The sequence below is a fragment of the Octopus bimaculoides genome, chromosome 3 (assembly GCF_046866305.1).
Source record: "Octopus bimaculoides isolate indiv1 chromosome 3, ASM4686630v1, whole genome shotgun sequence".
In the NCBI taxonomy this organism is placed as follows: Eukaryota; Metazoa; Mollusca; class Cephalopoda; order Octopoda; family Octopodidae; genus Octopus; species Octopus bimaculoides.
Window position 1 is genome coordinate 151,995,807 of NC_142930.1, and position 21,425 is coordinate 152,017,231.

The 21,425-nt window shown below is 35.0% G+C and overlaps 1 protein-coding gene across 5 annotated transcripts in view; it reads left to right on the forward strand.

Moving 5' to 3' along the window:
* Positions 1-21,425, forward strand: part of LOC106874994 (V-type proton ATPase subunit H) — a 94,849-nt gene that overhangs the window by 57,212 nt on the left and 16,212 nt on the right. For 4 of the 5 annotated variants that reach the window (XM_089349789.1, XM_089349790.1, XM_089349791.1 and 1 more), the window contains 2 exons: positions 18,011-18,092; positions 20,436-20,535. In XM_089349789.1, the coding sequence (XP_089205915.1) occupies positions 18,011-18,092; positions 20,436-20,535 (182 nt within the window). Of the gene's footprint in view, positions 1-7,468; positions 7,754-18,010; positions 18,093-20,435; positions 20,536-21,425 lie in introns of those variants that run through there. The other variant, XM_014922932.3, reaches the window with a different exon arrangement.

Consider the following 21,425-nt stretch of genomic DNA (forward strand, 5'->3'; position numbering starts at 1 on the left):
TAGGGTTTTAGGGTTAGGGTTTTAGGGTTAGGGTTTTAGGGTTAGGGTTGGGGTTGGGGTTAGGGTTAGGGTTAGGGTTATGGTTATGAGTTATAGGGTTAGAGTTAAGGTTATGGCAAAAATAATCATAACCCTAACCGTAATCCTAAAACTAACCCTAACTCTAAAACCCGAACCCTAACCCTAAAACCCTAAAGCTAAAACCAGTACAAACGCACGAACGATGTCATAAATAACAGTGACAAACGAAAAATATACCGCTGATAGTTGTTGTTGACAACGGATAGTTTTTGTTGACAAACAACGGCACTAATTTTATTCAAGGGAAAAAATCCCGTGACACCGTTGTTTATATTCCACGGCGTAATTGTTTTCACCTCAATAGACGTCAGTGATTGGTTGAAATTACCGAAATACGACAATCTTTTACATGAAATAACTTCGAATACAAACTTTTTTATCTGTTCTATAACACAAAATATACAAGTATTCGAAGTTTGAAAGTGTTTCGGTACCAAAAACACTACATAAAAAAATGTTGCCTGTCAAATCACAAAGATCCCCATCTTCCCTAGCATTTTTGTCCAACTAGTAAAAGATTTTATTCATTTCAAAGGCCTACTGAAATTTTTCTTGGTAAAATCACGACCTGCGACTCTTTACCATGACTTCCTGCTTTGCTATTGAGTATGTGGTAGTTTTAATCCACGTACCAAGTGCCAAATTAATTAGATTGCTAGAGTATTAAGAATACGCTTTTTTTAAAGGGCACAATAGAGATATTTCCAGAATCAATAAACCCTGGAATTTGGTTTTGATTTCATGATACAAACTACTCATATTACATATATATATATATATATATATATATATATATATATATATATATATATATATAAATAAATATATATATATATATGGGCAGATCATTGAAATCCAATGAACCTTTATACAAATATACCTTTTTAAAGGGATGTGATAAATCTATTATAATGGGTAATACTATGTGTACTTTTTCTTTTGTGATGTAATCTTTGGACTAACAATGTTTGCGGTTGAAGAGAACTTTAAACCATCTTTTATATCAATAATATACCTATGCTGATGTAATAACAGATTGTTTATAAAGCTTGAAACACGTGTACCGCGATATCCTTTGTGCTTTGTTTTCAATCTATGTTTGATATATATATATATATGCATGTATGTATGTATGCATGTATGTATGTGTAGACATATATATATATATGTATTGTTGGCCCCATAACAATTTACAAACTTTGAGCGAACTGATATAATTCTTTTTCTTGGTGGCGGGCGGTTGTAACTCGAAGGAGATAAAGCTATAAATAATAACGTGTAAGGTTTGTGTTTAACAAAAAAAAAATTGTAGAGAAAAAGTCGAAGGCTGCACGTGTTAACAATAAAGTTTCTATAATGAGTTGAGAACTTCGAAATATTGTTCTCATCCAACGGTAAAACATCGGTCATGTTTACAGAAGTTGTGGGCTTAAACCCCACAAGCAGCTTTAGACTTTTTCTATCCAAATTGTTAACCTAATATTTGCACGTTATTATTTATAGCTTTATCTACTTCAAGCTTTACCTTTCCATATATATATATATATATATATATATATATATATATATATATATATATATATATATATATATATATAATAGAGTACTTATATCTTGATTCTACACCGCAATAAATGTTCATATAGCACAACTATATATATAAATAAATATATATATATATATGTATATGTTAATTCTCTAAATGAAGTATTAACAGTAACTGCACGATAAAGTGAAGCATATTGCCACTTAAGTGTGGCTGACCCCTAGGGGTGGATGTTACTGTTGCTTTTAGCCCCAGGAGGACATCTCCTCCAGCTGGCTTATCGACACATAAGCCAGCTGGAGGAGATGTCCTCCTGGGGCTAAAAGCAACAGTAACATCCACCCCTAGGGGTCAGCCACACTTAAGTGGCAATATACTTCACTATATATATATATATATATATATATATATATATATATATATATATAGAGAGAGAGAGAGAGAGAGAGAGAGAGAGAGAGAGTAGAAGAGAGAGAGAGAAAGAAAGACAAAAGTGTATGTGCGTTTATGAATATATACATATTCATAAACACACAAAAAGAGGTAACAAAGCCAAGGCTGTGAGGAGTTTTCAGGACATTTATAGCGAAAGAGATATAGATATAGTCTTACAGCTGTTTCTGGGATATTATGGATATTCCTTCATCAGAGACGATGTGAGGCGGTTAAATAGAGGTAAATGTTTGAATTCGAAATAAGGAATTATTGTGGAAAAGGAGGAAATAGGGAATATAGAGGGAAATAAGAGAATGAACGTAAAAATGAAATATAAAATATTGTAGTTGCAGTTCCATTATTCGAGTAAAGTGGTGTATAGAAGTGGTAAAAAAGTTTCCTCTACATGGTATGTAAGTTCCAATAGTAGTTCATGTTTAGTTATTTCAAAGTACGGAGCCGTGGATTCTGTGTTGCTCATTCGAAGAGGTTTTGTGGTGTGAATGAAAATTTGAGAATGTATTGGTAGTATTTGTGGATAGATGGTTGTGGGGTGAGATGTGTATGATTAGAATGAGGTCAAAATGAAGATATTATACATATATATATATATATATATATATATATATATATATACATATATTATAAGGTTTTCAACTTTTAAATTTTCATATTCATTTTCATATATATATATATATATATATATATATATATATATATATATATATATATATATATATATATATATATATATATATATATATATGATGAAGGAAAAGTTCCATAAGTGGCTCGTCTGTTTTCCTATGTGTTCGTTCTGTTGTCTGTAAAAAAAAGTCCGTTATTGTGCTTTATGTTCCCGTTCCTTTTCTGACGTCCTGTACCCGGATATGCATCTATATAAACATGTAGATGTAGGTATATACATATATGTATGTATACATGCAAATGCTCATATATCATTTGTATTATTATTATTATTATTGTTCAGTAGCTTTATTTTTATAACGTGCTTTCACTTCACTACCGAGCGCAGCTCTGTGCGCCTTGGGTATGTGCTGTGGTTTGCTGTGGTGCTCTTATGTTTACTGTATTGAAAGTGTTTTGCGTAGAATGTGTGCAGTACCCAGTAGTGCAATTTTCTGTATGTTATATATATTTGTAAGTCCTGGTGTTTTTGTTATGTATTTGTCAGAATATTTTTTTATTATACCTAAGGCACCTACTATGATAGGAATTGTTTCTGTTTTTAGATTCCACATTCGAGTTATCTCTATTTCCAGGTCTTTGTATTTTGAAAGTTTTTCCATTTCTTTTAGAGAAACGTTGTCATCTGCTGGTATTGATACATCAATTAGAAAGCATTTTTTTTCTTCATGATCTTTGACAACTATATCTGGTCTATTTGCCTTAATTTCTCAATCTGTGTGTATTGGCATATCCCAGAGTATGGTTGCTTTCTCGTTTTCTGTAAAACCCTAACCCTAACCCTAACCCTAACCCTAACCCTAATACCATCTTTTTTCTGTTGTTATTCCATAGTATTGGCATAGCTTCCAGTGTATATAGGTCCCAGCTCTGTCGTGTCTGTGAATATATTCCTTCTTAGCCATATTATTATTACTATTATTATTATTATTATTATTATTATTATTATTATTATTATTATTATTATTATTATATATATATACGTATACACACACACACACACACACACACACACACACACACACACACACACATATATATATATATATATATATATATATATATATATATATATATATATATATATATATATATATATATATATATATATATATATATATATATATATATATATATATATATATATATATATATATATATATATATATATATATATATATATATACATACACATATATATATCTTTGCGCTTGCTCTAACATCTGTAGCAAATGTGCAGCAGTCACTAACAGAATCCCACTTCCATATCTCCAGTGTACAGAAATTCCCAAGGGAGGTAACTTACGTTTGGTTAGTACAAAATGAATGATTCTCTTTTTACCCTCGTAGTAAATGGTGTTAATGCAATTACCACCATAGCCATCAAAAATTTTCATTAGGCGACTCGAATTTTTTGTTTTGTTTTTTGATTTTTTTTTCTGTCTTCCTTGCTATAGTGGGGGTGAAAGTTTCTACTGGGATTTTTGTCATTCTTTATTTAATTGAGTGTGTTTATTTAAGCTTGTTGTGTTCATTTAAGCACGAAACTTTCTAAGCATCATTGACATGCAATGAATACAACCGGTAACATACATTTACATAAAAGAAAAACTATAATCGTATATACACGTAATACACAAATAACATATAAAAGTATGTAATAAAAGTGAAGGTGAAACAAAAGGGTGCAAAAAAATTGGTAAAAAAAAACTGAAAAACAGATAAACTATGCCGAATATTTATGACTAGAAAGCCATCCATAAATACTTTGGATTGAAAAGAATTCAGTTTACATACACTCATAAAGTCAGACATGCGCGCGCGCGCACTGACAGAGACACCCACACACACACAGTGTCACTCCTTTTCTCTCTCTTTCTCTCTCTCTCACACATGCGCGCAAATATATGTGTTTCTCTGTGTGTGTGTGTGTGTGTGTGTGTGTGTGTGTGTGTGTGTGTGTGTGTGTGTGTGTGTGTGTGTGTGTGTGTGCATGTGCGTGTGTGTGTGTGTGTGCGCGCGCACGGGCGGATGAATGAAAAGATGGATAATGATTGGATGGGTGGGTGAATAGATAAATAGATAGATAGATAGATGGATTGATGGATGTGTAGGTAGGTAGGTAGGTAGGTTGATAGGTAGGTAGGTTGATAGGTAGGTAGGTTGATAGATCTCCAACTTAACGTGGAGTATATTCTATATATCGTTAACAGGTGATTTAACTGTTATGTCACTGCTGGATATGTCACTAAAGAGCCCATAGCAGGGCGACGTCACGTGATGTGGCAGTTTCGGCGACCGTAACAGATGGTTCTTGTATGTCAACGATATAATTACGAGTGCTTTCATGCACCACAAGTCCCTGTGAGAGATCCTCTCAACGTAAATAACGCAGTACTCTGTGTTCTAACTCAACCTTCACATTAAGCTGAAGAACAAAATTACTCGTTAATTATTCATTGCTTCTGATGGGTGTAACGCAGACACAGAGCTGAGTATAGGAACAGTGCCGTCTTAAAGCATGGGCCCACTGGGGAGCCACCCGAAGTGAAGGAGTCTCATTTCCAATCTATGTTTCTACGACTTGCTGTCGATAAATCGATAAATAAATAGTATAGGACCCAGTGCACCGATTTGCTCGGGGGCCAGTAATGTTTTTACGGGAGCTCTAAATGTGAACCCCCCACCCCATTTCCTTGTTCCATACACAACTTAGCAAAATATTTAGGTCACTCTTCCTGTAACCAGCTGCTAAGTCTTTCGAACATCTCTCCTTGACTTCTCGGTTTCTTTTCCTCTTTTCACTTTTCAAGTCAGGAAGTGGTCAACATTCCGCGTTGTAATATATTGCGCAGTGAACTTAACCTGTTGCTTTTCTAGCAGTTTCTGCTCGTCAAATGATTTAGATGTAAGTCACTCTAACTGTATACCATTCGTCTAAGGTGGTAGTTTCAAATCTTTTCTAATCTTTTGTTTAATTTCCGTACCCCCTACAAAAGTAATATCACATATAAGTATAAAAGGCAATTTTCTGGCAAGTATTTTTTAATTGAACTGCATATAGTGCGGGAATAATAAAGTTTTTAATGTGCTTGTTGGAGAGTCATTCTTCCGAGTAAGTCAATAATTTTAATCTGAAAAGCAAGTATGATAAAGTTTATACATTATTTCTTCGTCGCACCCCTGGGAAGGTCCTCTCACACCCTCATGCTGTGCATAAACCATGAGTTGGGAACCCTCTGTCTACTGATCTACTGTAAGGATTTAGCTTGACCCTGCCTGAGATTTGAAACCAAATCCACTTGCTTGTTGCTTGTCAAAGCGAGCGGTAAATCCTCTCTACACCAGATGATTGATGAGGAAATGCTTGACCCCCTAGGACCTGTGCTGGTCAAGGAAACGTCAGTCTTTTGTTTAAGGTTTGACCTACATTACTAACCATAGTCTATATAACAGAGAGAATTTCCTATCTTTTCCTCTTTTGTGTCAGCCAGATCAAGGAGCAACACCCGCTTTTGCATCAGCCTTAATCAAGAGCAGCCCCTTCGCTCGACATGCGAAGAGAGGATTTCAGCCGCAAGAAAGGCGATGCTTCCTTTATCCTTTCTAGTCAGCACCATGCATTCCTTACTCTTTCACTCTCTACTAACAGACAACCTTTTTCTACACTATTAACTACTAACCAGCGAGCCATCCTTGTTGTTACTATCACTAGAATTGCTACTATCTCTTTAACTACCTGTCGGGCAAACGAATAAAAATATGTAAATAATATTTCTTCTTTCTTGGTGTTGATTCTTCGATGTCTACAGGTACTCCGATGTAAGAACCTTCAAACCCGTTACACTACATTTCGGCTGTATTTTTCGATGATTTTCCAAGTTATACGTCTTCGTAAAACAAACGGAATTAAAACAGCTGGTTATCACAACTCAACAATTGTAATGACATACTAACTATTTTCCCTTCGACAAATTTGCGGTTCGACACTCTATTCACTTTGAAGGTTGTGAATTTATGTAATTGGTGGAACAAAAATCTATAAAGCCATTCTGCTACTGACGCAAATATATTTCTAGGGGAGGCAATCCCTGTCTAGACAAGGGAGGTAAATTTGTCGTTTCAGTGTTCCTACTAATCTTTTTTGTAAACAATATTTTCAAGGCCATAAAATTGAAGGTGAAGAAGAATAGTTTTTTGTGTTGGCCTTAATAGTTTACTGCTTATTTATTTTACAATACTGTAGGCATTATAAATTAGCAAAGTCCTTTTTTTACATAATTTTGATCCAAAGCGCAGGACTTAAGGGACGTAACTAATACCGTCTTCTTGACTCGCATTCGCCGTCTCTACAAATTAAAATTTCGAAAAATAATAATAGATAGATTGAATTTTTTTGATTATTTGTCTTTAATGATAAGCAATAAGTACATATTTTCAATTTCTAATTGCCTTGTGCAAGTATGAAGGAAAATGTAAATTAGTATTTGTGAAAAGAATGAGGAGTGGAGTATTTTTACAATAGAATTAATCGATTTATGTAAAACTCATTTAAAGATTAAAGGTATTAATTTAGAATTAACTTCAAAATTTTTTGCTTGCGTTAATATCAACAGTAAAGTATTTTGAGAAAAATAATATATTACGTTTTAGGTATGCGGAGAGGTTAAAGGTAAAACGAGTTATTACTTCCGGTTCACAATAGTTCACATGATCATTGAGTCTGTATGGTTATATGGTCAATAGTGTTATTTACATTAGAGTTATGATATTTTCGTTGGTTCGTTGATGTTGTACATGTCTGTTTATATATTGATACAGACGTAAACACTCAGACACATCGTTTAATTAGTTCTAAAAAGCAAAACAACCTACCACAACTCATTATAAATTGAAGAATTGCGTGAAATTAAGTAAACATGGCGAGCTTACGTGGACAAGAAATTGTCAGTGTTATATCAAACATTGAAGATTTAGAGAAAGGTAATTTATTTCAGTATTTTAACTCGTTTCAATTTGGTTTGACTTTTGAACTCTATTTACTATCAGTCTGCCTCTTTTTTTATGCTTGTCTGCTTATATATATATATATATATATATATGTGTGTGTGTGTATATATATATCATGATTATTACTGTATCTAATTATCTAGTTTTTTTTTATTTGTTTAGATAGGTATTTTACACACACACATATATATATTGACCTTTAATTAAACCGGAATGAAAGACTCTACACGATTCAAATGGCGTATTTATTTCTTCTCAATGACTTGACTCTAAAAAACGGAGTTAAGGGAAAGAAAATCTTGTATTCTGCTTTTAACTGAATATCATTTATGGGTGGGTGTATATCTGTAACCCTTGTTCTCATTTTCTAGTCCTTATATTTATGTATCGAGTTAGCTTGCTAATTATCTATCATAATTAATATTTTGAGATTACTCACACTAAAATATTATCATTTTGAGGTCAGCAAACTGTATTTATAGAAATTATCAATAGAAATAGTATTCACAAACATAATAATCATTAGTGATAGAAATTATGGCTTTCCTTTATGTCATTGTTCATATTTTGGTGTTCCTTTCTTATATATTCCTTATTATTAATAATAATATATCTTTATTATTGCTCATTTCGCCCTTTTGCTCAATATATATCCCCACCGTCTCTTTATTTCGGCCGTGTACTGTCTGTCCCACATTGTCTTGAGACCTTGTGGCTCATAGAAATCATAAATATTCTTGGTGGTACTAAAAATGTCATGGCAATATTTGGTTATGATCTGAATTCAGAACCCTCTAGGAATCGACACAATAAGAAATGGTTAATCGATTGTATTTTTCCCTCAAAAAATTCGGTGGAGTTTTCAGCTATCCTTCTAGGCTCACTCACTAAGACAACTATGTGCCACTCCAATTTTGTGTCTTCGTAACCTCTAGAAAATGGATTATTTTTTTTTAGGAAATTTTCTACAAGTACATTTCATATGATATAGATTCTGATTATACGGGAATTAATTATGAAAAATCTTTTTTCGGAGGTGGAAAGAGTTTCAGATACTAATATAGAAGAAATGCCAAATTTTTTCAAATGCCTTTCAGAAGATTGTATAGATTACGATTATATCGGAATTTGTTTTTAAAAAAATATTGGTGGATGTGCACATATACATACTTATATACATCACGTAAAATTCCAACATAATCGGAATTTATACCATGTGAAAGATATTTGTAAAAACTTTCATCGAAAAAAAAAAGATCCCCATTTTTCTGAAAGTTATGAGGTAACAAAGTCGTGAGGTAGACTTTTATAGTATGCCTCCTTCGATGTACTGAAAGCAGAAAGTTTAGATTTTTACCCCCATTTTTGACGATTGTGTTTCATACAACGGATATGATGATTATGAAAAAATTAAATTTTTTTTTGCATTTTTGTCTCCCACTTCTGTGCTCTTTTCCCTTGTCCATGAAGTATGAGAGTTTGAGGGACATAGAAATCCTTATCAATCATACACATAGGAGTGGCTGTGTGGTAAGCAGCTTGCTTACGAATCACATGGTTCCGAGTTCAGTCCCACTGCGTGGCACCTTGGGCAAGTGTCTTCTATTATAGCCTCGGGCCGACCAAAGCCTTGTGAGTGGATTTGGTAGACGGAAACTGAAAGAAGCCCGTCGTATATATGTATATGTATGTGCATGTGTATGTTTGTGTTTCTGTGTTTATCCCCATGTGACACCAGCATCGGCCACAACTACTATTTCACTTGGCCTGATGGGTCTTCTCAAGCACGGCATATCGCCATAGGTCTCAGTCACTTGTCATTGCCTCTGTGAGACCTGACATTCGAAGATCTTTTTTTTTTTTATTTCTTAGAAGAGTAGGGCAGTGTTCATGACCCTTTACAGTCCCTCAAAGATTGGTGAGAAAGAGAGTAAAAGTAAATAAAGTTACCTTCATGATTCATACCAATTTATAAGAGCTGATTTCCCAGTTTTATGGCATATATATTCCCTACCTGGATGGAACCCCAGTCCATTGCAGGATTACTCATTTTTGCCAGCTGAGTTGACTGGAGCAACATGAAATGAAGTGTTTTGCTCAAGAACACATGTCACCCAGTCCAGGAATCAAAACCACAATCTTACAACCATGAGTCCAACACCCTAACCACTAAGCCACACGTTTCTACTTGAGGGAGTAAAAAGTATCCTTAAATTAGGCTCCTAGCTCAGATGGTGATGTTAAAATTGCTGATAGAATAACCCATTGGCATTCAGATTAATCTGTCAAATGTAATGATTATTTATTCACATTGTTTTGAATTAACCGTGTCTTATCTTGTAGCTTCAAGATTTCAGTGATGTGGTTGTATACTTTTAGAATGACATTGTAGGGTAGGTGTGAGAGGCTACCTGAAATTCAACTCAGTTTTGTTCTGCTTTCCATGCAGGTTAACATTTCCCATGTTTTCTATATTTCTCTCTAAATTCTGCAGGTCTTCCTCAATCAGTGCTCATATCCTACTACTACATAGTATCACACATCTTTTTAGTCTACTCTTTGCATTATATGAGAAACTTGTTGTTTAGGTTCAAGTTGACCCTGTTCCAGTAGGCCTGCAATTTAAAATATTCTAGCTCTGACCAAACCACCCTTTTTTTCAGAAATTTTGTATCTGGAATTACATTATCCAACATGTCCTTTAAGGGTGTGATTTGAAATCTCATGAAGTACAAAGCTGTATTTGAGTCATCAAATATCTTTAGAACATTACTCTCTATACCCAGGAAGTACAGAATATTTGTCTTTCATGAGTTACTAAACTGTTGGTAATAAATATAATTACTTAGCACATCTAACATTACTTAAGTTTTTTTACCCTTTTGTTTGTCCTGTGTATCGCACATGTTGGCACTCCATCGCTTACAACGTCGAGGGTTCCAGTTGATCCGGTCAATGGAACAGCCTGCTTGTGAAATTAACGTGCAAGTGGCTGAGCACTCCACAGACACGTGTACCCTTAACGTAGTTCTCGGGGATATTCAGCATGACACAGTGTGACAAGGCTACCCTTTGAATTACAGGCACAACAGAAACAGGAAGTAAGAGTGAGAGAAAGTTTTCGTGAAAGAGTACAGCAGGGTTCGCCACCATCCCCTGCCAGAGCCTTGTGGAGCTTTTAGGTGTTTTTGCTCAATAAACACTCACAACGCCCGGTCTGGGAATCGAAACCTATGACCACGAGTCCACTGGGCCATTGCGCCTCCACGTATCATACATGATACACAGAGCATACTTCACTAGTATCCATGTATCATATATGATACACATTCCCAATCTTTTTTCAACTGCCTGAGTTATTTGAAACTTATGAAAGGAAATATCTATATTACTCAGCAGGTATGAAACAAAGGCTAAGTAAAACTCTGAAAACAAGCATAGACATTTAAAAAAAACTTATGAAAATGATTTGGACATTCAAAGGATTAAGATGACTCATCAGAAATGGATCAAACTGTGTCATATATTCCAGAATTCCAAAAAAGCTTCCTTTTATCCTTGGATCTTATGATCTCTTCACTACTTCTGAATGCTAAGTCTCTCTCTCTATCTCTCTCTCTAAGCTAGAAAGACTGTCACGATCACAATCAACTCCCAATATGATAATATTTTCTTATATAGAAGATTGAATCCATTATAGCCCAATCCTTTATGGCTTTAGCTTTGTTCTTGACTTCTCATTTTCACCTCTTGCTTTTTTGCCAGTCATTAAAGCCATCCTCACTAGAAAACTTGTCACATCATTTGCACATCATGTTAGAATTAAAGCAATAAACTGTACCTTTCAAAAGGCTTTTAGGGAGCCACATTTTCATATGTTGCTCACTGTTATCATGATTATATTTTACTCATTGCTGTCATTGGACTACAGCCATGCTGGGGCACCTTTTGAAGGGTTAAGTGAATCAAACCAACCCCGGTACTTATTTTTAAGTTTACTATTTATTCTATCAGTTTCTTATGTTGAACAACTAAGCCACAGGGACATAAACCAACATCAGTTATCAAGCAATGGGTGGGAGGAGACGAACACATACACACCCATATCACATACATACATATATATGTGTGTGTGGGATCTTTTTTAAAACGGGGGCCACATTTTTCATTAACGAAACACTTTGAAACTTGGAACACTGGTAGAATGTGTCATATAAAACATCTTTTTCTCTTAGTCTTCTTTAAAAAAAAAAAGAAATCCATAAGTTATTCCATGTGAAAGTTGTCGTATTTCTGTAATTTCAACCAATCACTGACGTCCATTCAGTCGATATACATTAAGTGCCGACTACATAAACAAACGATTCTGAAACAATTAACCCTAACCCTAGGGTTAGGGTTAGGGTTAAAGCAAATTTAAAATGAAAAAAGCAAATAAAACGAAGGTATGGAGATTAAATACGCTTTACATCGCTTAATCAGCCAAAGGAGTAAATGTAAACAACTGAATACTTGTCAGTGATTGGTTGAAATTATCGAAATAAGACAATTTTTTACATGAAATAAATTCGAATACAAAAATATTTTTCTGTTCTATAACACAAAATAGATAAGTATACGAAGTTTGAAAGTCTTTCGGTACCAAAAACACTACGTAAAACATTAATGAAAACTGTGGCCCCCGTTTTAAAATAGATCCCAAAATAGATAAGTATACGAAGTTTGAAAGTCTTTCGGTACCAAAAACACTACGTAAAACATTAATGAAAACTGTGGCCCCCGTTTTAAAATAGACCCGAAACATTTGCTCAAGGTGTCATGCAATGGAACTGAACCCAAAACCGTGTTGCAAAGTAAGCTTTTTAACCACATACCCATGACTGTGACTAGTATAAATTATAAAATTCTTGAAATAATGACAATATCCCACTCTTTTACTTATTGAGATTCTGAGTAAGAGTCGGACATCTTTATCTCTTTTGCTATGTTGTTGCTGATTCTGATCAAAAGGATGACTCCTGTTTTCAGACAGGAAACCACATGACTTGTGTAGATCACATGACAGTGCTTCACTGATCACTTCTGAAATATCTGTGGGTTGTACTGACTCATTCCTTTCAATGTCTCTTAATATGTTACTTTTATTTTCCAAATAAATTCTTCGAAGTGTGGGTGGTTCCTCAGAAAAGACATCAAGTACTGATTCTTCGCCATGTGCTTCACATTTTTGAAGCAAAGAAAATTCCTGAAAGATGTTGTGTCTTTGCAAATACAGTAGCATTTTTTTCTCAGAGCCACAGATAGATGAACTCTCTGAGATATTTTGGGTCTTTTATGGTCTGCAAAGAAGCAAAAAGAAAACAAGTCAAAGATGGAAGGGAGAATTTTTTGACCTAGACATGGTGATCAATGATATTAATATAACATACACAGGAAAATGTTTTTATTTCTGCTTTTTTTTTTTTTTTTAGAAAAACGTAGATGGACTATATGTAATCTGAACCTTTCCCCCCTTGTTTTATTTATTTTTTTACGGAATCCCACGTTTTAGGCTATGGAGATTCCGATTCTGGAAAAAGATTTTCAAAAAGTGTGAATGAGCGGCTTAAAAAGCATTCTTCAAGGTCAAACAAGTTTGACAACACTGATGCTTGTGCGCGCGATATTTGTTTATTTAGGCATACCTCAACTTACGTCGGTTCCAACACGTGACTAACTCAAAAACGACGTAACACGAAAAAAAACTCTGTTAGCTTATACATGTTTCAATCATTAGTTTGTACATAATTTTCGATTTTTTTTTCAGTCAATCTACGTGAGAAAATACGGAGATTAAAAATATGGATAAAATGAACACAAATTCAAATTTTAATTTCAAATTTTTTATGAAAATCTCCGATCCAAAATTCCCCCCCCCCTCCCCGCCATCCCACTGTCTAAAAGTAAAAATGAATGGTTGTTTTGCGTTTCTGCATGTGTTATAGTGAAACAGTAAAAATGATCACGGCAGTGCCCGGTCACTGAAACGAAGTCAAATAGGCGTTCATTATGTTATCGCAGTTTTCTGAGATTTGGCTGTTATTTCTAGCATGTGGATAGCCTGCTTGAAAGCCAAGGCCGTAGAATTGGGACGGGGGCTGACCAAAACATTCAATTTTTTTTCTCCTTGTTTTTTCCGTATTCTTTCTGTTGAAGAGCGTAGCTCGAAACGTTAAAGACTTTCTGTATTCCCGAGCGTCAAACTAATACATCCTTTTGTTGTCTACACCACCTGTCCTCGTCTGTTGTTTTTTTCGTAAATTCTCCCATATATATATATATATGCGATTTTTAAAAATCTTTTTCAGAATCGGATCCTCCATAACCAAAAACGTGGAATTCCGTAAAAAAAAAAATCAATTTTCTGAGTCCACTCGCCCCCCCCCCCCCGGTTCGTTTGCGCAAATTTTTTTGTCCTATTCGTTTTCTACACAGTTGTTAACACCCAACAGGCTGTGTTTTTTTTTTGTTTGTTTGCTTTTGTTAACGAGTGAAGCTCTTTATATTTAACCCCAAAAATTTTTTTACACCATTTCATCCCACTCTCCACTCATCAAAAATGTATATTTTGGTTTTGTTTTCTTATGAGAGAAATTCGATCTTCAGGTGTAAACGATCCTATTCAGTTACAGAGTTCAACGAATTTAGGAAATTAATTCTTATATAAAGTTTAAACTTTATATAAGGTGTTAAAATGTTGGTGTTGGTGGTCTTATCACTACTACAACAAATTTTAGTTCTTTCTATTTATTTTAATTAGGTTGTTGATTTTAATCGTAAAAAAAATTTAGATTTCAAAGAGAAAAGAAACAAATATTTAAAGAGGAAGTGTTTGCATAATTTGTGGGGCGTGATGCTTGTGTATGGATGGTATGTGCGTGTTGTGTGTGTGTGTTTGTATTAAGTTGCAACATTTAAATATATTAGAGGCAGAGGGCGACATGTTTGTCTCTCTATCTGTCTATATATATATATATAGGCATAACTACAGAGTTCTACCCCCCAACACTTTCACCGGAATTTTTTGTATATTCGGGATCTACATAATAAATACAATATGCATAGAAAATTTCATTAAAAAATATTCATTTTTCTGAAAGTTATGACCTTCCAAAGTCTGGGGGGTAGAACTCTGTAGTTATGCCTATATATATATATATATATATATATATATACAATAATAGGATAAACTCTCTATATATATACATATATATATATATATAGACACACACACACTTGAGTGTGACTAATCGTCAATATAACATTATCCTCGTGATGTTTTCACCGTGACCTAAAATATCTAAAGAAAAAAAATGTGGCTAATATCTAGTTTAACACGCGGCCACCAAAGCAAAACAAAAAAAACACAAGTGTAATAAGTGTATTAAAAAAATGTGTAATAAACGAATCTGGAAACCAAAATTTGCGCAAACGAACCTGGGTTTCGGAAAATACTCATCACCCAATTTTTTCCCTCATAACTTTCAGAAAAATGGATATCTTTTAATGAAATTTTATACAAATAGCCTCAAATGGCATAGATTACGATTATAAAGAAATTTGTGAGGAAAAATTTTCCCAAGAGTTGAGGAGAGGGTTTTTTGGGTTTTTTTTTTTTTTTTGATGCCTATTATTTTTTCTCTTCACTATATTTTCAGTCCTCTTTTTTAAATGTTTTTATCTATAATCCTGTACTTCATTATATTATTACTATGTTTATATACATATATTTATATGTCCATATATATTTCTAATATATCAATATATGTTTTATTTTGGATAATTTTTTAAAAAATTAAATCCGTACATCTATGTGTTCATTGTAGTTTGCCTGACTTGAACTTTTCTATTTCTTTGTTTTATATATATATATATATATATATATATATATATATATATATATATACACACACACAATGGGCTTCTTTCAGTTACTGTCTACCAAATCCACTCACAAGGCCTTGGTCAGCCCAGGGCTATAATAAGACACTTGCCCAAGGAGTCATGCAGTGGGACTGAAACCAGAACCAAGCTTCTTACAACACAATCACACCTGCATCTATATATGCATTATATTCGTAATATATCTGTAGTAATTAAACTATATATTATGCACTTGATGTTTTGTTATGCGTGTGATCTTTTGGTCTATAGGAAAATTGTCTTGCATGAAACTGGTCCATGGTACTGTCATGAGGGTGCTTGGTCACCAATGTTGTGGTAGCTGCTTATTGGCTGTATGTATCATAAATGAAGTGACTCAAGAATTTTAAACTTTTAACATATCTATTGCTTAGCATAATTTAGTATGTTGGTTGTCTACTAAAGAAAGATCTTGATAATGTAACTGCTGAGTGGAAGGAGAGAACCATGTTGTCTCTTGTTAGGTGTCTGAAGTCATTTCTTGCTCTAGGTGGTCTGTCCAAGTCCCTGAAGCAATCTGGTCTTAGACTGCCTTCTGTGAGTGCCTAAGGCCATTTGGTCTTAGCTGTCTACCAAGGTCATCTGTCTTAGCATATGCTGAAGCCATCTGTTCTTAGCGGTCTGCCATGGCCATCTGGTCCTAACAGTCTGCCAAGGCCATTTGGCATAGCAGTCTACCTGAGTATGTGCCAAACAGTTTTTATAGGATGAAAAGTGGGTGAATTTTAGATCATCCAAGGACCCATGTCATGCCACAGCTTCACAGTGATTGATTGATTTAGAGATCAATTATGTGACTCACTCATGATGCCTAACTGAATATCTTGTGGTACAGAGGTAATCAGCTAAGGTTAAGATGAAAAATTTTTTTTTCTTTTTTTGAGGTGGGGTGGATTCTTGAAAGGCCAAATTAGGAAAACTTTATGAGAGTGTATGTTGAAATTGCCTTTTATCATAAAACATGTCCAGGGTAACTTTTACATACACTAGCTTCACCCAACCCGTGAGAACAGCAAGAAATAATAACCATCTCTTCTGACATAGAAGTCATCTTAGTATATCATCTGAACATTCAAACATTGTCTCTGTCTTACCAAATCCTGCTGCATTTCACATGGAATTTTTGGTCCTCTGAAGTCATCTTGGTGTAAAAGTCAACCTACTTTTTTTTTTTTTTTTTTGGGCTGTAAATTTTGGATCTATTTTAAAACGGGGGCCACATTTTTCATTAATGTTTTACGTAGTGTTTTTGGTACCGAAAGACTTTCAAACTTTGTATACTTATCTATTTTGTGTTATAGAACAGAAAAATATTTTTGTATTCGAATTTATTTCATGTAAAAAATTGTCTTATTTCGATAATTTCAACCAATCACTGACAAGTATTCAGTTGTTTACATATACTCCTTTGGCTGATTAAGCGATGTAAAGCGTATTTAATCTCCATACCTTCGTTTTATTTGCTTTTTTTCATTTTAAATTTGCTTTAACCCTAACCCTAGGGTTAGGGTTAGGGTCAGGGTTAATTGTTTCAGAATCGTTTGTTTATGTAGTCGGCACTTAATGTATATCGGCTGAATGGACGTCAGTGATTGGTTGAAATTACATAAATACGACAACTTTAACATGGAATAAGTTATGGATTTTTTTTTTTTTTAAGAAGACTAAGAGAAAAAGATGTTTTATATGACACATTCTACCAGTGTTCCAAGTTTCAAAGTGTTTCGTTAATGAAAAATGTGGCCCCCGTTTTAAAAAAAGATCCTAAATTTTGGTCTGAAAAATTCAACTTGTATGGCAGAAAATATGATACATGAAACATTTGTAATCCACCTGACAAGATAACTTTAACACAAGCTTCACCCAACCCATGAGAACAGCAAGAAATAATTATGATTATTACAATGACAATAGGAGGCACAATGGCCCAGTGGTTAGGGCAGCACTCGCGGTCGGAGGATCGTGGTTTCGATTCCCAGACCAGGTGTTGTGTGTGTTTATTGAGCGAAAACACCTAAAGCTCTACGAGGCTCCGGCAGGGTGTGGTGGCGACCCCTGTTGTACTCTTTCGCCCCAACTTTCTCTCACTCTTTCTTCCTGTTTCTTGAATAACGCTGCGATGGGCTGGCGTCCTGTCCAGCTGGGGGGAACATATACGCCATAGAAACCGGGCCCATGAGCCTGGCTAGGCTTTAAAAGGATGCATAAATAAAATAAAAGCAATGACAATAATTATTATAATCGTTTTAATTTCTTTTTTTTTATCAGGTGCTCAAACAGCCACTAGTACACTGCAGAGACATGCTAATGATATCAGAGCTAACCGTATCAACTGGCAATGTTACCTTCAGTAAGTATCCTTTCATTTTCAGATTCTTTGGTTTTCTTTCAGATTGCTGGCATAAATCAATCATTCTTACTGAAAATACACAGAAACACACTTTACTTGGAGACAGCTTTCACCAAGAAAATTTTCAAAGTTTTGGCACAAGACCAGCGATTTCTGAAGAAGGAGTAAATCAATTACATCGACCCCAGTACTCAACTGATGCTTGTTCTATTGATTCCGAAAGGATAAAAGGCAAAGTCAACCTCAACAGAACATAAAGATCGACAAAATACTGTTAAGCATTTTGTCTGGCATGCTAATGATTCTGCCTGCTCACCGCCTTTTTCACCAAGAAAATTTTAAATAGTATCACATACAAATATGTATGCAATATCAACTGATCAAAGTTACATAATACATCACAGCCAGAAATATTAGTTTTATATCTTGTATGGTAATTCTTTAAGCCAAACTATAAACAGCCATACAGTTGATGTTGATACTCCCATACAGTAGTTTATTCATGATAAATTTGTTTTCATACTTTATCGAAATTGAACCAAATTCGATGACTGGCACCTGTGCCAGTGGAGCGCTAACTGCACCATTCGAGCATGATCATTGCCAGAGCAGCTACCTGACTTCTGTGCCAGTGGCTCGTAAAAACCACCATTTGAGCATGATCGTTACCAGCATTGCCTTACTGACACTTGTGCCAGTCGCACGTGAAAAAACATTCAAGCGAGGTCGTTGCCAGTGCTGCTGGACTGGCTCCTGTGCAGGTGGCATGTAAAAAACACCATTTGAGCATGACCGTTACCAGTACCGCCTGACTGGCCTTTGTGCCGGTGGCACGTAAAAGCACCCACTACACTCTCGGAGTGGTTGGCGTTTGGAAAGGCATCCAGCTGTAGAAACCCCGCCATATCATCTTGGAACCTGGTGCAGCCATCTGGTTCGCCAGTCCTCAGTCAAATCGTCCAACCCATGCTAGCATGGAAAGCGGATGTTAAATGATAATGATAATAATTCCTGTATACTGTCACAACACTGTATTTACATGCACAGAACTGTACTTTTTCTTCCTATAAAACCACTTTACATCATCTTTCAGTAACTATATGATGAAATATGCTAAATTTTTTTTTTTTACAAAATATACTTGTGAAATAAGGGATGCATCTTACAACAAATACAGTAATATTTCAGACAAGTATGGAAGCATTTGGTGAAGTCGATTTCACGTGAAAAGCGATTACACACACCTCTGTTTTATATATAGTATAGATTATTGAAGGGTGTGTGTGTGTGAGAGAGAAAGAGTTCAGTCCCATTTTGCAGCACTTACAGCTAATGTCTTCTATTATAACCCAGGGCTGATCTAAACTTTGAGTGGATTTAGTGATGGAACCTGAAAGAAGCCACTCTTAAGTATTTATGTTCTGTTCATGTTTGTCTTGACATTGGAAGCTAATTGTAAACAAACATCACCATCGTACAAACGATGTTGTTCATTTGCAATATTCATAATTTTGAATCCAGTCTTTTACTATGTTCACATTCAGAAATAAATTATCCAATGATGATTTAATATCAAAGAACTTAAAGCAACGTTGTCATCATCCTCATCATCATCTAATATCCATTTTCATACTGGCATGGGTCGGACTGCTCGACAGGATCTGGCAAGTCATAAAGCTGCACCAAGCTGTTTGCTTTGGCATGGTTCTGTGGATGGATGCTTTTCCTAATACCAACCACTTTACAAAGTGTAATGGATGCTTTTCATGACACCAGCACCAGTGAGGTCACCACATAACTTGTAAGGCAAGGCCCATCAGCTGAGGGGGTGAGTAATACTGAGGATCAAAAAAGGTGTCTTGCAATAGGAAACATGGCTGCCTCAGGTTGAAAGAGAGGGGAGGAGAAAGGGAAGAGAGATGATGATGAAGATGAGATGGTGGTGGGGACATAATCTCAAGTTACAGCGAAGTAGATACACTCTAAATATAACAGCTTGTTGTCTGTCCTCCCATTCCAAAGGCGAGTTGGCAGAAACGTTAGCACGCCGGGCGAAATGCTCAGCGGTATTTCATCTCTCTTTACGTTCTCAGTTCAAATTCCGCCGAGGTCAACTTTGCCTTTCATCCTTTCGGGGTCGATTAAATAAGTACCAGTTAATCACTGGGGTCGATATAATCGACTTAATCCCTTTGTCTGTCCTTGTTTGTCCCGTCTATGTTTAGCCCCCTGTGGGCAATAAAAAAAAATAAAAAATTTAAAAAAATAATAAAAAATTATATTTATGCCAGCTCTTCCTCTGAGAACTCTACATTTATAATTGATTTCTTTCTTTGAATTTAGGGGCCAGATGATCTCCCAGGAAGACTACATGTTTGTCTCAAAGTTTGACCAAAACAACATCGAGGTTAAGAAACGCATGTTAGCTGAAACCCCCATGCAGGTATAAATCTTTCTTTTTCGTTTCCATTTTACATGTATTTTGTTTTCATTTTTTTAATCAAAGGAGAATAACAATTATGTCATAACCAAATCGACAAATTTCTCTTTATCTGACAAAACGCTGACAGCAGAGTCATCCAGCTAATGGCATCATGGGAAAGTGGATGTGAATCAATAAGCATGCTTGAAATAGTTCTGCAAATTTAAATGTTTCTGTATTGCTTGAGCAAGTTTTTTGTTCATCTCTCTCTACTGGTACCCATCCTGAGAGAACTTACAGTCTTCAACTTAGATCTTCACAAGATGAAAATTAATTTTTTTTTTAAATTGATGCTCTGTAAAATGGTTGGTTAACCCCAGTGTTTATTGTTGTTTTTGTTTAACCTGTTACTTAAACTGTTGGTCTCTTTTGCCAAACTGCTGAGTTACAGGGACATAAACAAACTAACACCAGTTGTCAAGTGTTGGCTAGGGGACAAACACACACAACACACAACAGGTTTTCACACAGTCTCTGTCTACTAAATTCACTCACAAGGCATTGGTCAGCCCAGAGCTGTAGTAGAAGGTACTTGCTCATGGTGTTGTGCAGTAGGATTGAACCAAAAACCACATGGTTGCAAAGTGATCTTCTTAACCACTCAGTTATGTTTGCATCTCTGCATGGTCATTCAATCTGCCAGAAACAACAACCATACTGCCTTAAAAAAAGGCAGGCAAAGAAAATACATTTGAAAACATAGTCCAATATACAACAAATAAAAAGAAAAACATGATGGTCACATCTGGAACACCTTTGATCATAGGTCTGCTTTGATGATGGCTGACCTGTAGTTAAACAACTACCAGTTCATTGTTAACTGGCTCCTTATTATTTTTGTTTTTATCATT